At 46.1% G+C, this 19,782-nt stretch overlaps 2 protein-coding genes across 4 annotated transcripts in view; one reads left to right on the top strand and one right to left on the bottom strand.

Moving 5' to 3' along the window:
- LTB4R (leukotriene B4 receptor) overlaps positions 1-19,782 on the bottom strand; it is a 159,179-nt gene that overhangs the window by 102,847 nt on the left and 36,550 nt on the right. The gene's annotated exons all lie outside the window — the stretch shown is intronic.
- The window catches only part of ADCY4 (adenylate cyclase 4), a 71,781-nt gene that overhangs the window by 42,958 nt on the left and 9,041 nt on the right, over positions 1-19,782 (top strand). For 2 of the 3 annotated variants that reach the window (XM_081885389.1, XM_081885388.1), the window contains exons 12-23: positions 125-168; positions 1,277-1,363; positions 2,870-2,939; positions 3,946-4,043; positions 6,196-6,280; positions 7,482-7,619; positions 7,726-7,833; positions 8,091-8,275; positions 9,868-9,952; positions 13,506-13,664; positions 15,166-15,315; positions 17,469-17,576. In XM_081885389.1, the coding sequence (XP_081741515.1) occupies positions 125-168; positions 1,277-1,363; positions 2,870-2,939; positions 3,946-4,043; positions 6,196-6,280; positions 7,482-7,619; positions 7,726-7,833; positions 8,091-8,275; positions 9,868-9,952; positions 13,506-13,664; positions 15,166-15,315; positions 17,469-17,576 (1,317 nt within the window). The remainder of the gene's footprint in view (positions 1-124; positions 169-1,276; positions 1,364-2,869; positions 2,940-3,945; positions 4,044-6,195; positions 6,281-7,481; positions 7,620-7,725; positions 7,834-8,090; positions 8,276-9,867; positions 9,953-13,505; positions 13,665-15,165; positions 15,316-17,468; positions 17,577-19,782) is intronic. The other variant, XM_081885390.1, reaches the window with a different exon arrangement.

Here is a 19,782-nt window from a genome sequence, read left to right as displayed (position 1 = left end):
CATTGTCTAGCTTCCGTGCAAACAAATTTGGATGGAAGCTAGGCAAAGAGGCTCTCTGGGAGCATTCAGGCTCTCAGCTGTGTCCCTACAGTTGAAGGCCACTAGTGTTTCTGTTTCCCTGCAGGAAATCTCTCTGGGGTCCTTGAACCAGCAGAAGACCTTGGAACGGTAACAAGGGGGGTATCTTGTTTAGAGGGGGGAGAGGAGGAAGAGGCCAACAAGCAAATAGATTACTGAGAAAAGAATGGGGTGGTGGGGAGAGGAAGAGATAGAGCAAAATGTACATTGTGTCTGGTGTTATCACACTGTGGATTGGAGCCAGGATGTTGCGGTCTAGCTTCCTTCTGCGGGTGCTGTGATGTTCTGCAGATCTGTGGGGCTAGAGTTCTTCCATGGCTAGAATTGCATGTTAAGCCTGTGGTTCCAATGACTGCAGAGCCACCCTGAGATGGAATGGGAGTCTCATGGAATCTGTCACAATTCCTTAGGCTTCTGTTGTCAGCTAGGTAGGTCTCTCAATGTATGTGAGCCCTAGAACAAGGCAAGGATGCTCTGGGGCCACCTAAACCACCCCTTGTCTGCAGTAAGTTTAGTGGCACAGTGGAAGGCTGCAGAATTAATACTGGGAGGGGAAGCAGTGGAAGGCTGGCAGACAGCTGGGTGAATATCCTGAATTGACCAGACACCTCATGGTGTGTGTTTTTGGAGTGGAACCTAATGCTGGTGTTGGACCATTCTACACCTCACCTGATTCTGAGATGCTAAGCCACCCTTTCCCAGCAGTGATGAGCTCCAGAGGTTGCTGGACTCCAGCTTCCTTCATCCCTGGCCATTGACCGTGCTGGCTGGGGCTGATGGGCGATGGAGTCTAGCGAAATCCAAAGGGTACCAGATTGTGGAAGGTTGTGCTAAACACTTCCTAACTCCTATTTCCCATTGAGTTGAGGGGAGGAATGTTGTTGTTGACTTAAGATCCCTGCCAGAAGTGGGGTTTGCAAGTTGTGCGGACCAGTGTGCCATGGTGATGCCAGGTGATGGACAAGTGAGTGGCCCCACCCATCTCTCAAGATATGGGTGTTGGGAGAAGTGAGGACCTGGCCTACTAGCTGGTAAAATACCCCCCACTTTCCCATCTTTCCCAGTTGCTTACTCAGTCGTGCCCTCTGCTGTCTGTTTTATTCTCTCTCTCTCGGGCATTTCACGCTGCATTTCTTTGATTTCTGTGCGATTCCTCAATACCCTGCTCACTCTTTCTCCTCTCCTGGCTGTATTACAGCGGGCGTGTCCCCAGAAGCCCAGATGAAGACCTGGAAGGAGTGGACGAGAAGTTCTTTCAGCTCATCGAACAGCTTAACTCGCAGAAGTGCGTCAATGAGACTGTGAGAGGGGTGGGGTGGGGAGAGGAAAACGGAGGCACAGGAAAGAAGCAGGGATAATTACAAAATCAGATGCAACAGAGGAAATGGCTTCTGCTAGCATGAAATAATGGCACACAAGAGGGCATTTGGGTGAGTGCAGCTTGCGTGGCGATTCCCGCCCCCCACCAGTTGGAATAAAATAAGGACACAGGACACCAGAATTTAAGGTTAATGGGCAACAAATGGCCACAAATTTATTGGTTACAGGTAATAGCAGTATTGGCTTTAGGCATTGGTCCTATCAGACTAACCGGCATAGAACCGGGAAGGGTTAAGCACCAATAGGGGGAGCACATCCCTAGGCGCTCACCGAGGGGTCACCGCTCGGGAGCGTGCTTTAGGCCCTAGCCTCTATAGGTTTTGGACAAGGCAATGCCCACCGGAATCCTTTATCGGACTACCCCTATATATTTGGGGGAGGTGATGGTGCTCCTCCCCCCCAACTCATCAGCATAATAATACCCCTACCAATGCCTAACCGCCAAAACCAAGGAGTTGTGACGCTTTGCTACGAGGTAGGCGAAAAAACCAAATGGCTTTAAAAACAATGCCAATTAGCCAAGTGGAAAAACTCCTACCAGACCCCTTGCGGCGACCAACCGAGGTCCATAGCAAAGTCAGAGGAAAAAACCTCGAGGGAGGGTGGGTGGGAAACTGCGGCTAAACTGAAGAGGAAAAGGGGCGTTCTTGGGCCGCGTTGTCCTTAAATGACCCCGCTAGCTCTGCCCCTGCAGCCAGCCGATTGGCTGGCTCAGGGAGTGACGTGGCCCGAGGATTTCCCTGATCACGCGGGGCTGCAGCCAGCCCCCTGCGGATGTTAGTGGGCGTGAGCCCGCAACCCCCCCTCCTGATGTTGGGAGTGGCTTTGTCACGTCATTGCATTGCAGGAATAAGAGGAGCTGCATCTTCGAAGTTTCTGCCTCCTGCACCACTGCTACAGGAGTCCTGTTTCCTGTTGCAGTGGATCATTCCACTTGGCTAATAGCAAGAAAAGCAAAAAAGCAAAGGAAAGGAGTAAAGGAAAAGGAGAGGATAACCTACCTCTTCTCCCCCAGTCACAAACAGCGCTAGGAACCAGTTTGCCTGCTGTTTGTTTTTATTGAGTTTTTCATATTTTGTTGGGAGCCTCCCAGAGTGGTTGGGGAAACCCAGTCAGATGGGCGGCATATAAATGATAAAATTATTTTATTATTAAATCATTACTATTGACTGTTTGCCAAGCCCTTTACCTATCTACTATTACATGAGATACCCAATGCCTCCCGTACGCCACATTCACTACTGTAAAACAACCATGCCCGTATCCCTGTTTGACTATGAGTTTGTGGGTTGCAAGGGAATCTGGGGCCAAATCTAATCTGCATTTTAAAGAGAGGTAGATGGGCGGAAGCAGGTGGGAATGTTGCCCAAGGAAAAATCTCCCATTTCCCCCCTACACTTCTCCCCTGCAGACAATGGAAGGAATCAGAAGATTTGAATCGCATCACGCTGTACTTCAAGGAAAAATCCCTTGAGAAGGAGGTAAAGGACTTGGGTGTTCTTTTGTTTGTCGAGTGCTCCAATATGAAGTCAGGCTCGCCCCTAGCATTAGGCAGAGCGAGGCCTCAGGTGGCAAATGTCGGAGGGCAGCAGGGGCAGCCCTCCTTTTGCTTCTTGGTACTGAAATAAGATTTGGGATTCACTCCCGCTAGATGTAGTGATGAACGCCAACCTGAACGTCTTTAAAAGAGAATTAGGCTAATTCATGGGGGATGAGGCTAAGAGTGGCTACTAGCCATGATGACTATGCTCTGCCTCTGCAGAAGGCTGAAAAAGTGGGATGTAACATAAGCAGTCAAGTACAACACTTCCTGTTTGCCCTGAGTGGACACACAAGGGCATGTTACTGCAGCCAGGAGGACTTTTTGTCACACCTGTCTGGAGCATCCTCCCTCTGCGTGTGACCAGGTAGATGGGTGTTATCCTGGGTGACCCCATAAAAGGGCTGGTCACGCGGCCATCTTCCCTTCTGCTTCTCTTGATTCTGTTCTCTTGATGATTTTGCTGTCTGCTGGCCCTCAGCCAGCAGCACATGGGCTCCTTTCCCTACATGGGATGAACCCACTCTCTTTTCTGTAACTACAAGCTACAGTCTGCCTTCAGGGAACCTAATGTGAACTGAATGTAAGTAAATTTCTTATCATTACTTTTAAGAAAAGACTATTGTGTCGTTATTCTTTTTGAGAGGGAACAAAGGGGATTTACCAGGAATAAACTCAATCTGGACAAGCCAGATTGAATTGCTTAAGTAAAGAGATTCAAACGAATCTACCAACTAGCTTCCTACAATATATTGGGGAATGTACTCTGCCACTGATTCACTAGAGTGAGTGAGGAAAGATAATATTTCATCAATATATCCTCTCCTACTATCCACAACATTCCCACAGAGAATGATGCAGAACAAAGTGGGGATGTTGTGCTGAGCAGCCCTTGCCCTTGTTTTCACAGTTGCTCACCCTGGGTTCTCTCTCTTTGCCTTCTCCAGTATCGCCTCTCCGCGCTCCCATCTTTTAATTACTACACGGCCTGCACCTTCCTGGTTTTCCTCTCCAACTTCCTCATCCAGATCCTCGTGGTTTACAAGTAAGCAGGAAGAGGGTGAGGAGAGGATGGGTGGGTGTGTTATTTATGTAGGCAGAACTGGACCCCAAAGCATATGAAGACTTTGCCTTTTGGGATTAGGGATTTAGAACTACCCCTTGTTTGCATAGCTGGTTACTTTTTTAAGGGTTCCCCTAGATGACCTGTTTATTGAGCATTCATCCTGATTTGCTTGCACAAAGCTTATGCAGCGGTTAGACTACTTGGCCCACCAGATGCCTCTTTTAATTGTGCATTCATGATGCTCAGGGTGGTATTGGGGTGGTTATATACTGTATTATCCAGCTTTCAATACTGTCTACACCTGCAGAAGTTTGGGGGAAGAGATGCCCCATAACTTTCTGAAATCCTGTGTGATTTTGATATAACATAACTGCTTTGGTTTATTTTTCGTACTGCTTTTTGTTGCGCAAGAATTCCCCTCCAGGCAGCAAAAGCTGGGAAAGCATTGCAGAACATCTCACAAAGTGAAATGAAGTATAAATCCACCACTTATGCATCAATGACTTGGGGCAACAGCTCACCACCCCAGCAATCCAGAAGGACGCTGCATCCAATTATTATTGAACATTCCTTTTGATTAGTTTGTGGGGGCATTTATAAGACAATAAGATTTGCTTGCAGGGTGTTTAATCATTCGTCCATCCCACAGTTTCCAATGCATTTCCCAATCACTTTCCTAACCACAAAAAGTCTGTTTTTATTTTCAAAGTGGATTTCTTGGGCTAGGGTGACAGAGCGCTTTAAACCACTTCCACTGCGCAAACCTCTGTTTCCTGGTATGCGCTTGAATTCCTCCCCCAATCGATAGCCAGCATGGAGGGGCCTGACTTGGATTGAGACAGGAATGTGATAAGAGGGAGAGATATCACCCTTTGCTCCTGTTGCGCCTTCCTGCCTGGTTGGAATCCTCCCCCCTCCCACCCTCACCTGCTTTTTGCAGTGGGATGAAAATGGTGTGCAGGCTTTCAGGTTCAGCAGAGCTCTTCTTCTGCTTGAGTGATAGCTAATGGTAAACCAAAGCAAACTCCCCATGAAAGTTGTAGAATGGGGATTGTAGAAAAGAGGGTTGGAGGGGAGATGTTCCCTTTGGGCACAATGGAATTGCCCATCTGTTGCTTGTAATGGCTGTAATAGGAATTTTTGTTTACAACACAGCCTTAATTTGGAAAGAAGAAGGTGCTTTTCTTTTTAAGTTGGGCACCATACCCATAAGTGTGTTTACTTGGATATTATGTGCTACAGAGATCTGTGGGGTTTACCTTCTAGTAAGTATGTTTAGGTGTTCACCCCAAATTTGATTAGACCAGGGCTGGGAACCTGTGTGTTTCCAGACATTGGACTACAACTCCCATCATCCTTGGACCATTGGCTGTGCTTTCTGGAGCTGATTGATGGGAGTTGGAGTCCAACAGCATTTTCTTGGCCTAGACTATTTGAGGCAAAAGGTTGTCATGCGGCTGCAATGATCAAAGCCTTGCTTGGCTTTTAAAACATCAAAGCAGGCAGCTCATTTGAATCTAGCACTGACTGGAACCAAGAATGAGTTTCTAGTCCTCATAGAGGCACAGAAAAGTCTGGAAATGGTGAGCAGTGCCTTGTGGGAAATGACACGCTTGTAGGATGCTGAGTATGCCAAGGGGTGTATATTTTTGTGAATGGGGTTCAAACTGCAAGAAAGGGGATTTCTGCTAAATATTAGAAAGAACTTCCTGGCAGCAGGAGCTGTTTAATAGCAGTGGCAGACAACTTTGGGAAATGATGGACTTTCCCTTGTTCGAAATTTTTAAAGTAGAGCATGAATGGCTACCTATCAGAGATGGGGAACCTGTGGCTCAGTCGGTAGAGCATGAGACTCTTAATCTCAGGGTTGTGGGTTCAAGATTCCTGCATTGCAGGGGGTTGGACTAGATGACCCTTGAGGGCTGGGGCTTGGAGGGCAACAGGCTCTCTATCCCTCCTAACAGCGCACATCATGTGTCTGAAAGATGCTGGATGATGTCTTCTGCATGGTCCATTCCAGCTCTATGGGTCTAATGCCTGGCTCCTTCCCAGAATCAGCAGAAGGGGAACAAAAAATTTAAATGCAAAATGCATGCCATGTTTAGTTGCCTTGTCTGCTCTTTCCATCCAGGACAGAAGCGTTGGGGATATCCTATGGAATTTCCTTCTTCCTCTTCTTCCTCCTCCTCCTCACCTGTTTTGCAGGCCACCTGGCAGTAAGTCCTGCTGATTTTACTTCTCAATCCCCCCCCCCATTGTTATGTACTGAAGTTCTCACCCTGGGCCAGCAGGGGGATACTGTAGATAGTTCAGGTCCACATATGCAAATAAGGGATCGAAAGTGACGTTCAGTGATTGGATAGTTACAGAAAGTTGTTACAGTTACGTTGTACTGGAGCTCTATATAAGCAGGCTGGCTGAACCCTTCAGTTCAGTTTTGTCCTGGCCTGTGAATAAACAAGAGCTGTTTGGAGAATCGCTGTGTCATCTGATATGTTCACCCACAACCTAACACCCATCATGCAACTTTCCCAGCATCCCTAAGGAATGTGGGATGCAGCCTTGCACCCAGTCAACCCATTGGCCCATCTAGCTCAGTATCGCTGACACTGGCTGCCAGCAGTTTCAGCTGGGGTGTTTTTCTATGGATGGAGGGAGGAATAGATGGATGTCAGGGAACAAATCACAGGACCTGAGCTATGGCTCTTTGCCACTTCTCTTTTTTTTCCGGGCTGTCAGAGCACGGATATGATGAAACACTGTGGTTGGAGGATTCCTGGGGTCCTGCTGCTGCTACAAGGAGCTTGGTAGCCCTGCTTGCAGGAGTTATTTATAGGGTTGAAGTTTGCAACTGTATTGTCAGTGCTAAGAGAGGACACCATTGAGAGGAAGCAAAATGGCTTGACCTCAGCTGTTTCTGCCAGCAGGATTCTTCGATCAAAATTAGCCACCTGTGAAACCAGCAGAGCGGAAGAGGTTTTAAGGTGCAAAAGCAGTGTTTGAGGGACTGTTTGCTGCCCACACTGTGCTTTGTGTCACCTTACTGCAGAGTTGGGGAACCTCTTTTTTTTAAGCCCACCTCTCTATCCTCCATCCAGAAGGTGGCACTACCAGAATGCAAGGACACAGCCAGGCAAAGCAATGTATCTGGTTGGCCACTGCGAGAACAGGATGCTGCGCTAGGTGGGCCATTGACTTGATCCAGCAGGCTTTTATTATGCCCTTAATAGAGCTTATTAAATCGGCACAACCCAATTTTCCTCCATTATGTTTAGGTGGCTCCTAAGATGCAATAGAAACTCATAGCTATCTGATTAAGAATCTAACGTTGGGAGCAATTAGAGGGTGGAGAAGTAAGAAAACGGGACAACAGATGTTCTTGACTCTTTTTTTGCCCCACTCCTTCTTTTGCACCAGAAGTGCTTCCTGAAAGGTCCAAAAGCCTTATCCTGGGTCCCATCCATCTCAGACAGCATCTGCACCCAGCCGTGGCTGCGAGTCTCTTTGGGCATCACCACCATCCTGGTGGTCCTCACCATGGCGGTGCTGAATTTGGTAGGAGACATTTTTGGCTCATTGCTACTCGTGTGTCGCCATCCTGTGCCTCGCCTTATCCCTTCTAAAACTCTCCTTCTCTCTCCTTTCCTGGGTTAATTATTAGTTCTTCATGCCAGAGACATCCTGCTTTTCGAAAGCTCAGAATTTGACTACGGGGGGCTTGAACGCCACACAAGAGTTTGCTCGCTTTAACTCGCTCTTCAGTGTGCCAGTAAGTATGTAACCCTGGCATAGGCAAACTGGACCCTCCAAATATTTTGAGACTACAATTCCCATCATCCCTGACCACTGGTCCTGTTAGTGAGGGATGATGGGAGTTGTAGTCCCAAAACATCTGGAGGGCCAAGTTTGCCTATGCCTGATGTAACCCTTTGGATGCAATTGTTTTTCCCTAGCTGTTGCTGGTGAGGTCTAGCCCTCTATTTTAACCACTTTGTTTTCTACTGCCCTGCTCTCTTCCCCCTCCAGTATTACATCTACTGCTGCATCTTGGGGTTCCTCTCATGCTCCCTCTTCCTGCACATGAACTTTGAGCTCAAGCTCACCATGCTGACCCTCTGCCTCGTCGTCTACAACGTGCTGTTCCTCCACACCCACTCATGGCTCTCCGACTGCTACGTCTCCCGCCTCTACCCCAACCAGACAGCTCTCAGGTAACTAGTCCTCATGGAACCGGCGGCAACGTCCTGGCATAAAGGGCAGAAACCAAGTGGAGGCTACCCAAGCCATTTGCAACGTTAGCGAGGATCTTTTTTGAGTGAGTGTCATGGGTGCTGCTCCCTCTGGACTCCATCTCCTCACCCTCCCCCCAGAGTAAGAAAGCCATTTCCGACCTCTGGAAGGAGAGGGGGTTGCGGGCGGAAAACCCCTCCCCACATGACTCATGCGGGAGCTGCCCTTGCTCCCGCGTGATCAGGGAATCCCCGGGCGTGTCGGCGACCCGGCCCGCCAATCGGCGGACCGGGGAGGCGTGGCCTGGCCTATTTAAGGCCAGGCTCGCCCGGGGACCGCCCTCTTCGTCCCTACTCAGCCGAGCGGTTTTCCCATCCCACCCACCCTTTAGGTTTAGCTAGCTATGACCTTGCTATGGACTTCGGTTGGTCGCCGCAAGGGGCCTGGTAGGAATTTTTCCAAGTTGGCGCAGTTTGAGCCTTTTGGTTTTTTCGCCTACCTCGTAGCAAATTGTCACAACTTTTCGGTATTTGGTGGTTAGGCATTGGCAGGGGTCCATTGTTAGGCAAATGAAGTAAGGGGGAGGAGCGCCATCACCTCCCAAAAGGAATGGGTAGTCTGGTAGAGGACTCCGGGGGGCGTTGCCTTGTCCGAAACCTAGTGAGGTAAGGGCCTTCGGCACGCTCCAGAGCGGTGACACCCGTGGGATCCTAGTTGGCGTACTTCAACAGGACTCCCACGGCTTGTGGACAACCCTTCCCGGATCATGCCGGGTAGTCGATAGGAGCCAATGCCTAAGGCCAATACCTTCCAATTCTGTAGTCAATAAAGTTGTGGCCTTTTACGCCCATTAAACTTAAATTCTGTGTCCAGTGTCTTCATTTCACATGGGGGAGGGTTCTTGCCACGCAAATAGAGAAGAAGTGTGCACAGTGCTTTTTTTCTTGGGGGGGACACAGGGGTACGCATACCCTTAAACATTTTGTAAATCTAAGTTTGGCCTCATTGAGGGCCAGTATTTCAAAATGAGTAGGAAAATGAGAGTACCCCTAAACATTTTTTTTTAAAAAAAGGACTAAGTGTGCATATACACTCCATCTCTCCTATTGATCTGGGTTGGTTACAGCATGATCAGTCTGGTTCTGGATGAACACATGAGAGCTGAAAGAGGAAGTGGGAAATAGAGCCACTCTACCAACTTCCTCCTTCAGCTCTATGTGCTTTTCAAGGGAGAAAAAAGTCGCCACCTCAAGGGGCTGTGTGTGCTTGCGTTTAAAAACTTTGCAGGCACCAGGGGAAAGACTTAAAGGCACTGTTGTATCTGTGGGCACCGTCTTGGCAACGCCTGGTGTCATTTGTCCAGAAGCAGCCCCACCTGACCCACCCTAAATAAGATGACTCGCCCTTGTTCCTGTGAATCATGCCTGAGGAGAGTGCTTCTTATTGTAGCTTCCCATGGACATATTTGGTTCAGATGTGAGACCTTGAGGATTATGGGAGAGGGCTTACCCAAGAGTGATGTTCTCTTCTTCCCCTTCTTCTTCTTCTTTTTTTAAATCCCCCCTGCCTCTAGACCTGGGGTGCTGAAGGAGCCTAAGGTGATGGGAGCATTCTCGTTCTTCGTCTTCTTCTTCACTCTCTTGGCTCTGGCCAGGCAGGTAAATTGGTTTCCTATCAGCTCTGAAGAAATCGAGTGTCCATTTCAAGAAAAGCTTATTTCTCTGTCCTTCATATGTTCTCCACAATCATCTATCCATACAGCTTACTATTAACTTTTTTAAAAAAGGAGATGTGGAGATCACACTCTATACTGACAGGCTTCCAATCGAACAAGACAACAGCAGGAAAGGAAAATGGATTGGGAGGGATGAGGAAGTAAGCAAGCTCAGGTTCAAGTTCTTAGCCCAAGCTTTCAAAGATTGGGTGGAAAAGTTCAAGGAGGTTTCCCAGTTGTACTGTTGGGGGTGGTCCTTCATTCCCATCTACCTCCCTTCTCTGCTACAACCATAATGTAATAACTTATGCTAGGTAAGAGTTGGTGGAGGGTGGGTTCTGGCCTTCTGGCCCGAATTGCCTGCATGTCTTCCATGGAACAACTTGTGCATTGCAGAGGATTCTCTGTGCATTGTCCTATATGGGCTGTGAGGGATAAGCAATTTTGCAGACGAAGGATGGCATTACTTAGGTATTGCATCCTTCACAACCATCTGCTGTGGGTTGGGTGCCTGTTTGCTTTGCTGTGCCATGCAAGAAACCACTGTTTCCTGTGTCGCCTTCTAGGTCATCTCTCTCTTTCTCTTCTCTCTCCCCCCCACATCTCAGCCCCAGCAACTTCCCCTTCTGATTGTGGTTTGATTGTTTGCGGTCCATGCCTATGCTAGTCAAGCAGGGTTTGACAGCATTTTTCATGTGGTATAAGTGGGAAAGAACAGCAAAGGAGGCCACATCAACACTGTGCACTTAAATCACTAATATGCTACTTTAAACACTCATGGCTCCCTCCCCCCAAAGAATCCTGGGAATTGTAGTTTTCTAGGGGTGTTGAAAGTTGTTAAGAGACCCCTAATCTCACAGAGCTAAATTTCCCAGAGTTCTCAGAGTTCCTAGAGATAGATTATTAAACCACTCTGGGAACTGTAGCTCTGTGGTTAATTGTAGCTCTCAGCACCCTTAACAAGCTACAGTTCCCATGATTCATGGAGGGAGGGTTATTTAAAGTGGTGTAACAGCATTTCCGTGCGCTGCTCTGGTTCACCAGAAGTGGCTTAGTCATGCTGGCCACATGACCCGGAAGCTGTACGCCGGCTCCCTCGGCCAATAAAGCGAGATGAGCGCCGCAACCCAGAGTCGGTCACGACTGGACCTAATGGTCAGGGGTCCCTTTACCTTTACCTTTAACAGCATTTTAAGTAGAATGTCCAGGTAGAGACTCTTATCGTTTTACCCAAGGTGTGGTTTTATCACTTTGCATATTTGATTTGGAAAAGAAGTGCAGCTCAATGGAATTACTTTACCTCATGTGATTTTGTTGTTGTTGGGGAAGGGTTTTTGCAGCAAACCAAGATTCAATCTCTGATATCTTCAGATGGGACTGGGAAAGGTTTCCAACCTAGAATTATGGTGAGCGGCTGCCAGTCAGAATTTACAGTACTGAAGTAGATCGACTGACTTGGAATAGGCAGAGGTTTAGTGGTCTGGTGTCTCAATAGAGTATCTCCTAGCAGAACCTTTTAGCCACTGAGAATAAGTCTTTTCACCCTTTGTGATTATTGGAGCCAATCAGAGCGAAAGGAGGAGAGGCAGCCACTGAGGATTGGCTCCTAGGATCACTCTGGAGGAGGCATGTAGGAAGTGATTTGTTCCATATGTTTCAAAAGTGAGCATTCGGGAGCAATGAAAAGACACGGTGCTTCCCTTTCAAGAGAAGGGTGTTCAAGTTCTGGAGCTTCAGGGAAAACACAACTTAAATCACTCCAAAAGAAAATATTTAATATGATAGCCATCTTCAAATATCGAAAAGGCTGTCACATGGAAGTCGCAGCAAATCTGCATGCTCCAGAGGAAAGCATCCGCACCAATGCATTCAGATTAAAAAAAGGAGATCCCGACTAAACATTAGGAAGAACTTCCTGACATACAGAGCTGTTCGAAAGTAGAATGGGCTACCTCGAAAGGTGGTGGAATGTGGATGACCATCTCTCAAGGTTTCTTTAATTGTGCTTCCCGTCCAATTCTATGATTCTCTTCTCTTCTGTTGCATGTGGAGTGTTCCACATAATTTCCCCATGTATGTGCACAGATCTAGCTGAAAGGCAGCACGTGAGGATCTGCGTTGATTGTTGCAATGCATCACAAATTATGATTATCGTCTCATTACGAGAGTATTGTATACTCCTAGAAGGGTGTGTGTGCCAGTGGGCATGTCTGTGACTAACATGAAGGGACACTTCACTTATGAGTTTGCTGCTACACTCAGGGCCAGCCAGCCCAGTGGGCAAGGTGAGGCAACCGCCTCAGGCAGCAGGATCTACAGGGGCAGCAGATCTGGCCTCCAAGGAATGAACTGCTTGCTGCTGCTGTGGTGGCAGAGATGCCAGCTCTGCTACCTCCTTGGCAGCCCCCCGGTGCCATCTCTACAGCAGCCTCTTGGTGAATAGAAGACACTGCTGGTCCCCTCCTGCCCTTGTTCACGATGTAGATCTTCACTCGCCCCTTCTCCCCTGGTGGCAGTGGAGAGGAGTGTGCACGCCTTTTTGTGGTTCTCCTCAGGTGTCAAAATGTATAGGCCCAGCCCTGACTAGACTACTGGGTAAAAGGCAGCTTCCTATGTTTCTGTGTAGCACTGGGCGAGGTTTCAGGCTTACTCCATATTTAAAAGTGAATCAAGCTGGCACGACTTTTTGCTGGGAAGCGCATTGCATACCTGAAAGAGTGTCTCCACCCCCATCATTCAGCCCAGACACTGAGGTCCAGCTCCGAGGGCCTTCTGGCAGTTCTCTCCCTGCAAGAAGCGAAGTTACAGGGAACCAGGCATAGGCCTTCTTGGTAGTGGCACCCACCCTGTGGAATGCCCTCCCATCAGATGTCAAAGAAATAAACATCTGACTTTTAGAAGACATCTGAAGGCAGCCCTGTTTAGGGAAGTTTTTAATGTTTGATGTTTTAAAGGTAAAGGTAAAGGGACACCTGGCAATTAAGTCCAGTTGCGAATGACTCTGGGGTTGCTTGCTCATCTCGCTTTAAAGGCCGAGGGAGCCAGCGTTTGTCCGCTTCCGCAGACAGTTTTTCCGGGTCATGTGGCCAGCATGACTAAGCTGCTTCTGGCGGAACCAGAGCAGTGCATGGAAACGTCATTTACCTTCCTGCCAAAGTGATACCTATTTATCTACTTGCACTGTGTGCTTTCGAACTGCTAGGTTGGCAGAAGCTAGGACTGAACAACGGGGGCTCAAACGGGATTTGAACTGCCAACCTTTCGATCAGCAAGCCCAAGAGGCTCAGTGGTTTAACCCACAGCGCCACTCACATCCCTATGTTTTACTGTGTTTTTAATACTCTGTTGGGAGCAGCCCAGAGTAGCTGGGGAAACCCAGCCAAACGGGTGGAGTATTAATAATAAATTATTATTATTAATATCAAAGGGGTATCCTTCAGCTTTCCCCTCCCTTCTTAATCTCCCTTTGTCTTTCTCTCCCCATCCCTATCTCTCAGAACGAATATTACTGCCGTCTAGATTTCCTCTGGAAGAAGAAGTTCAAGGAAGAACGTGAGGAGATTGAAACCATGGAGAACCTCAACCGTGTCTTGCTGGAGAATGTGCTTCCCGCTGACGTAGCTCAGCAGTTCATTCGCCAGAACCGGCGCAATGAGGTGAGTCTTGAAGCTTGATGGCCAAAGACCCAAGGGGAGACGACTTGTGAAAGGAGGTCTTACTAAAGAGCCCACTCTGGGAGAATAAATAAAGGGGTGTCTAAGCCCAAAGACCAGAAATGCTTTGGTACTGCATCAGTCCAATCCAAAGGGACCTCTGAGAAAATCAGTGGAAGTAATAACCCTCTTTGCAGTACGAGTGACTAGGTTGCAGTGCTTATCACCGCATTTCAAGAGGAGGTCCACGAAAATTTAATATTTAGGTCAATTGCAAACTTACAGATATAGAAACTCTGCATAACCTCAAAAAAATCACTCTGTGATAATTTCCAAAACTTCAGACTGGGTCCTGAACAAATAAAAAATGAAATGTAAATATTATTTTCCTGAAGATAATAAATGAGGTGAGGACCCAACTGCAGTTTGTTTGTTTGTTTGTTTAATTGGCAATATTTAAGTGTCACTGTATCAAAAGAATCTATGTGGTTTGCATGAAATAGTTTAGAACAGTCATTTAAAAATAGCTTTTGGTTGTCACTAAAATGACAGTAACACAGATGGTCTTTTCCATTGAGAATTGAACTGGCAAAATTGTATCTGGCATTGATGGAGAAGCTGACTCATAATGTAAGCAGACATGTATGGAAATGTGTGGTTTCCATTTCTGACTTAAAAAAAAGATTCTACCTCTGAAGCTTTAAAACCCTCTGCTTCATATGCTGGTTTTTTGAAGAGACTCTGTGAATTGACATGACTTGTTCCTCTTTTTCTTTTCATGAATTCTGTATACAGATATATAATCTCTGTACTTGTATGATTTTCTTTCTTTCTTTCTTTCTTTCTTTCTTTCTTTCTTTCTTTCTTTCTTTCTTTCTTTCTTTCTTTCTTTCTTTCTTTCTTTCTTTCTTTCCTTCCTTCCTTCCTTCCTTCCTTCCTTCCTTCCTTCCTTCCTTCCTTCCTTCCAATTTCATTGAAAAACTATAGAGACAGATCTATAGACACAGATATAATAAATTATATAGCCAAATACAGAACTTCACATAAGCCATAGCATTTTGTCAGATGGCCTTCTATGTATTCAATGCAATATTTATTTTATGTGATAAAAATTCACATATTCTGTATGTTGCCCCCTGTTACCTCCCACTACCCACCCTAGAGGAAAGAGTTGGTTATTATAAGGTTGCTTGAGACCACTACATGCCCAAATGCTGGAGCAGTGGCTAGAGTGTAGGACTCGGGAGACGAAGGCCGAAGCCTCCACTCTAGGGCCAGTCAGTCTGACCTACCTCACAGGGCTGTTGAGAGGATAAAACAGAGAGAGGGGAGAACTATGTTTTGTGCACCACCATGAGCTCTTTGAAGGAAAAGTGGCAGAGAAAAGTAATGTATAAATGAACAGATTGGGTGGGTGGGGAATGTGCCTCCATGTCATGAATTTTTAAGGGTTGCCCTGTCTGCTAAGGTCTGATAATGTCCCCTACCCTACCTTTCTCCCCAGCAGGATCTTTACCACCAGTCTTATGACTGTGTCTGTGTCCTCTTCGCCTCCATCCCAGACTTCAAAGAATTTTACTCTGAATCCAACGTAAACCATGAAGGACTCGAATGCCTTCGACTACTCAACGAGATCATTGCCGACTTTGATGAGGTATCAGGAGTTCTAGTCTTTATTTAAATGTTGTTGTTATTGTTGCTTGAACAGCTTTTCTTTTCTAATTTTTTTTGTTTGATTTTACAAGTGTACAGTTATAACAAGACAAAACAGGTTTCCTATATAGAGATTACTCCGAACCTCTGGGCTTCTCACCTTCCCCTCCATGGGTCCTACTGTCAACCTTTTCAACTGCATATTCTCCAGTAATCCATATTTTATGTCTCTCCATTTTGTCCATAATATTTGCTACATTACAAGTGTTATTGCAATCCTGCTAATGTTTTCATCTGCTAACAGTGGTCTCCCAGGTAAATTATATTCTGCTTGCCCCTTCCACTTCCTAGCTATCATAATTTGTGCAGCTGTCAATAAATTTGTGAGCAAGTCCTTCATAGCCTGCAAACCCTCCACCCCATCGTAAATGGATTACAATGCTACCTCTGGACTTTCGCTCAGCTTTAACCCAATGATTTCTGTTATCTCCTTAAACACCCTTTGCCAAAAAAATTGTACATATTTCCAGTCCCACCACATGTGAACATAATTCCCTGTTTCCTGGCATTTCCTCCAATATAATACCAAATATCCCTTGTTTATTTGATTTAATCTGGCTGGTGTTAAATACCATCTCCAAACTAATTTATAATGATTTTCTTTTAGACAACATTTTCAACGTACATTTCTCCCATATGAGAAAAACACATTTTAAGACAGTGGGATGTGGGAATGTGCTCTAAGTGACCTAAGCATCATAACATTGCCAGTCTCTTCTCCCTCCTTTACATCCTATGGTGTGGATGTGATCACAGACAAAATTCTGGACTAGATGGAACAGTCTTCCCCAACCTGATTCCCTCCAGATACTGTCAAACTGCAGTTCCCATCAGCTCCAACCGTCCGGGCTTATATGCTGCCTATATGCCAAAATGATATCTGATTGTAGAAGTTGATGGGAGCTGACGTCCAAAATGCCTAGGGGGAAAGTTTGCTGGGGGAGATTGAGAAAGACTTTTGATGTGATCCAACAAGATGTTGAGATGCCTCCCACCTGCCTGGAAGTGGGTGCATATGATTCCACAGTAAAAACAAGAGTTTCATGTCCAACCACAAAAGTTACAGACTTTCTGTTGACAAAAAGGATGTGCCACTCGATAAGCAACTTTTGGGAACTGGATAAAAGTATGTGTTGAAGTGCCAGATACTTATAGTCCTGTTGTGGGATTATTCTTATATTAGTTGCCTTTGTCATACAACCTGCATATATTTAAAAACAACACTTTTTCTTATTTTTCTTCTTTTAAAGAGAAAATCTAAAAGTTCCCTCTCCCTCCCATATATTATGTTTTTATCAGCATTGCTGGAAAGTTGATGCGAATGGTTAGGAGACCCCTCCCAGAGTTACAATTCCAATGCCCATCACAAACTACATTTCCCTGAATTCTTTGGAAGAAATCCATGACTACTAAAGTGTTATAAAAGTGTTTTAAATTATGCAACCTGCTTTACTGCTTTTTGCCACCTCTGCTACATTAAAAAAACACCGTCAGCCCCAGAGGATGAACATTTGTAGGAACTGTAAACAACCTATCAATTCCCTTTTCCCTATGGCCATTGCTCTGATCAAAATCCCCCCACACCCTGCCCCTTCGTCAAGTGAAGTGTTTTGCAATAAACAACTAGTCTGGGTCACCAGGAGTGGAACAGATGAGGAGAGGAGAGAGCTGAACCACCTCTCATTCACACTTTCCCACCTGAAGCCCTTTGTATCACCTAAGTGACTTAAGCAGCATAAAGTTGTCCCTCTCCTCATGGTCACTCCCAACACTACAATTCTATGATTCTTTCACAGGATTGAAGGTGTGGATGTTAACATTCTGGACTAGATAGAGAAGATTTTTCCAAATTGGTGTCCTCCAGATATTGTTGTCCGCATTAGCACCCGTTAGCCCCAGCCATCATAGCCAAGCGTCAGGGCTTATATCCTGCTTTTAGGCCCAAATGCCTTCTGATTGACAGGAGTTGATAGGAGTTGACATCCAAAATGTCTGAGGGGAAACCGTGTTGGCGAAGGCTGTTGTGATCCAACAGGAATGTTCTCAAGTTGATAACCATTGAAACAAGCCTTCTTCCTGTCTCTCTTTCAACAGCTCCTCCTGAAGCCCAAATTCAGTGGGGTGGAGAAGATTAAGACCATCGGCAGCACTTACATGGCAGCCACTGGCTTAAATGTGGTGGCTGGACAGGAGAACCAACAGGTGAGGGCCACCTTTCTTTGGCATGACTCTTTTGTTCACAAATCTGCCTGTGGCACCCTGATCCCATACTCCTCAACCCAGTCAGATTGGAGGTGGGGTAGGGTACAAATGTAACAACAACAACAACCTGTCCTGGTAACTGGGACATCCCATTTTTTTCGTACAAGAGCATGGTGGCCATTTTGGGGCGCTGTGCTCTCATGCAACAGCATGGTCCCGAAGAAAGCACATCATCTTGGGGGCCACAATCTTGCAGGGGTCATGTGAATCACATGGGAACACCCTCCAGAAGATGTGCACCACAGTTTTTAACACTTCCAGGTTGGAGGGTATGTAATTCCATGGGGTGGCTCTGCAAGACCACCTACACTCACGCTAACTATGTACACTGCGGGTCACCAGTGTGGCTCTCATGAACCCAGTAGTGCCATTGAGGTTGCCCTCCAATGCGCATGAACCCTCCCCTGCTCTTTAGTTATGAAGTTGTGAGGGTGGTTACCTCTTTGTTCCTTGATAGGTACATCGTAGTGCTGAAGGAGGAACTTGGAAGGCTGACATTCTTTCCCATTGCCTCTCTGAGCTCCATGTACTTTTCAAGACATATTACAGTGATACCTCGGGTTACATACGCTTCAGGTTACAGACGCTTCAGGTTACAGACTCCACTAACCCAGAAAAAGTGCTTCAGGTTAAGAACTTTGCTTCAGGATGAGAACAGAAATCGTGCTCCGGTGGCGCAGCGGCGGTGGGAGTCCCCTTAGCTAAAGTGGTGCTTCAGGTTAAGAACAGTTTCAGGTTAAGAATGGACCTTTGGAACGAATTAAGTACTTAACCCAAGGTACCACTGTAATTCTGTTGGATCTGGAATCTGTTGGATAGAATCAAAGAACCGTAGAATTTGTGGGGTGGTTTACTTTAGCAGAGTTAAACAATCCCCTTTATAAGTTTATGCAGCGATCAGCTTGTTGCTGACTCCTCTGAGTTCTACTAATAAAGTTGCCTTCCTGGTTTAAGATCCCTTTGAATCCCTCTTAAAGAATATACATATGAATCTGATTCATGTTAATATAAAACTATTTTACTCTCAGATTCATTCAGGTTTACAGAACTGTACCTGAAGGCAGGCTTAGGTTAAATAACAAGCAAATAAAACTATACCAGAGGGAAGTTGGTCCTGAGGTGACTGCAACGGAGCAGTTATCTTTCAAAACTACCAGCAACTGACAAACTAGTTGTCACAGCAACCGGTGAGAAAATGGAGGCCGTTAGACTTGGCTGCACCTTTACATCCCACATGCCCCTTCTCAGGTAGTACAATATTAACAAAAGTAAACAACTTTAATCAACCACGAGTCCCAGCTTTACACGTAGATTCTGGAAACTTTCTTTGGGCAGGGGCCTTGTCAGGATGTCAGCAGTCATCTCTTTGGTGCTGCCATAAGATAGTTCCGTAAGTCCACTCTGAATCATTTCACGAATGTAGTGGTACTTCACCCCAATATGCTTAGTTCTTGGTGGAACTTCTCACTCACAGATAGCTTCAGGCAACTTTGATTATCCTCTAGCAGCTTAATAGGGACCTTGCTCACCAACCCAAAGTCCATAATGAGTTGATCCAGCCAGGCAACCTCTCTGCATGCTTCTGTAGCTGCAACATACCTTCCCACAGAATTGTAGTATTTGAAGGGATCTTGAATTTCAGCAAGTCCAACCCTCTGCAATGAAGGAATCTCAGCTTGATCATACATGACAGATGGCCACCTAATATCTGCTTAGATTCCGTAGAAAAGCAAAGTGACCAGAGTTTGTAACACCAGTGGTACTTGATTAAAAATCTAAAAGTGCTCATAGGCCTCAGAAGACAGGCCTCCTGACAAGATGAACATCTTCATTTTATTGTTTGGGGGCTAGAGAACGCCCAGTTTACTAACGCTTCCACAGTTTTCCTCCTGTGGTCCTTGGCCCCCTGATTGATTTTATATACTTGAGTTCACTGCAACCAAATTCCAAGGTTGTGTTGTCTCCCAGCTGCTGGGAAGTGAGTGTCTTTGTTCCCACAGCTTAATGAAAATAATGAAAATGCAGTTTCATGTCAAACCACAAAACCGGCTTTCCGCTTGACACAAATGATGTGTAACTTGGTAAATAACTTCCGCAGATATGATCAAAATATGCTTTGCTGTGCCAAAACCAATAGGCGTTTTTT

Source organism: Podarcis melisellensis (genome assembly GCF_964234715.1).
Source record: "Podarcis melisellensis genome assembly, chromosome: 13".
Taxonomy (NCBI): domain Eukaryota; kingdom Metazoa; phylum Chordata; class Lepidosauria; order Squamata; family Lacertidae; genus Podarcis; species Podarcis melisellensis.
This window is presented reverse-complemented; position numbering and strand designations above follow the sequence as displayed.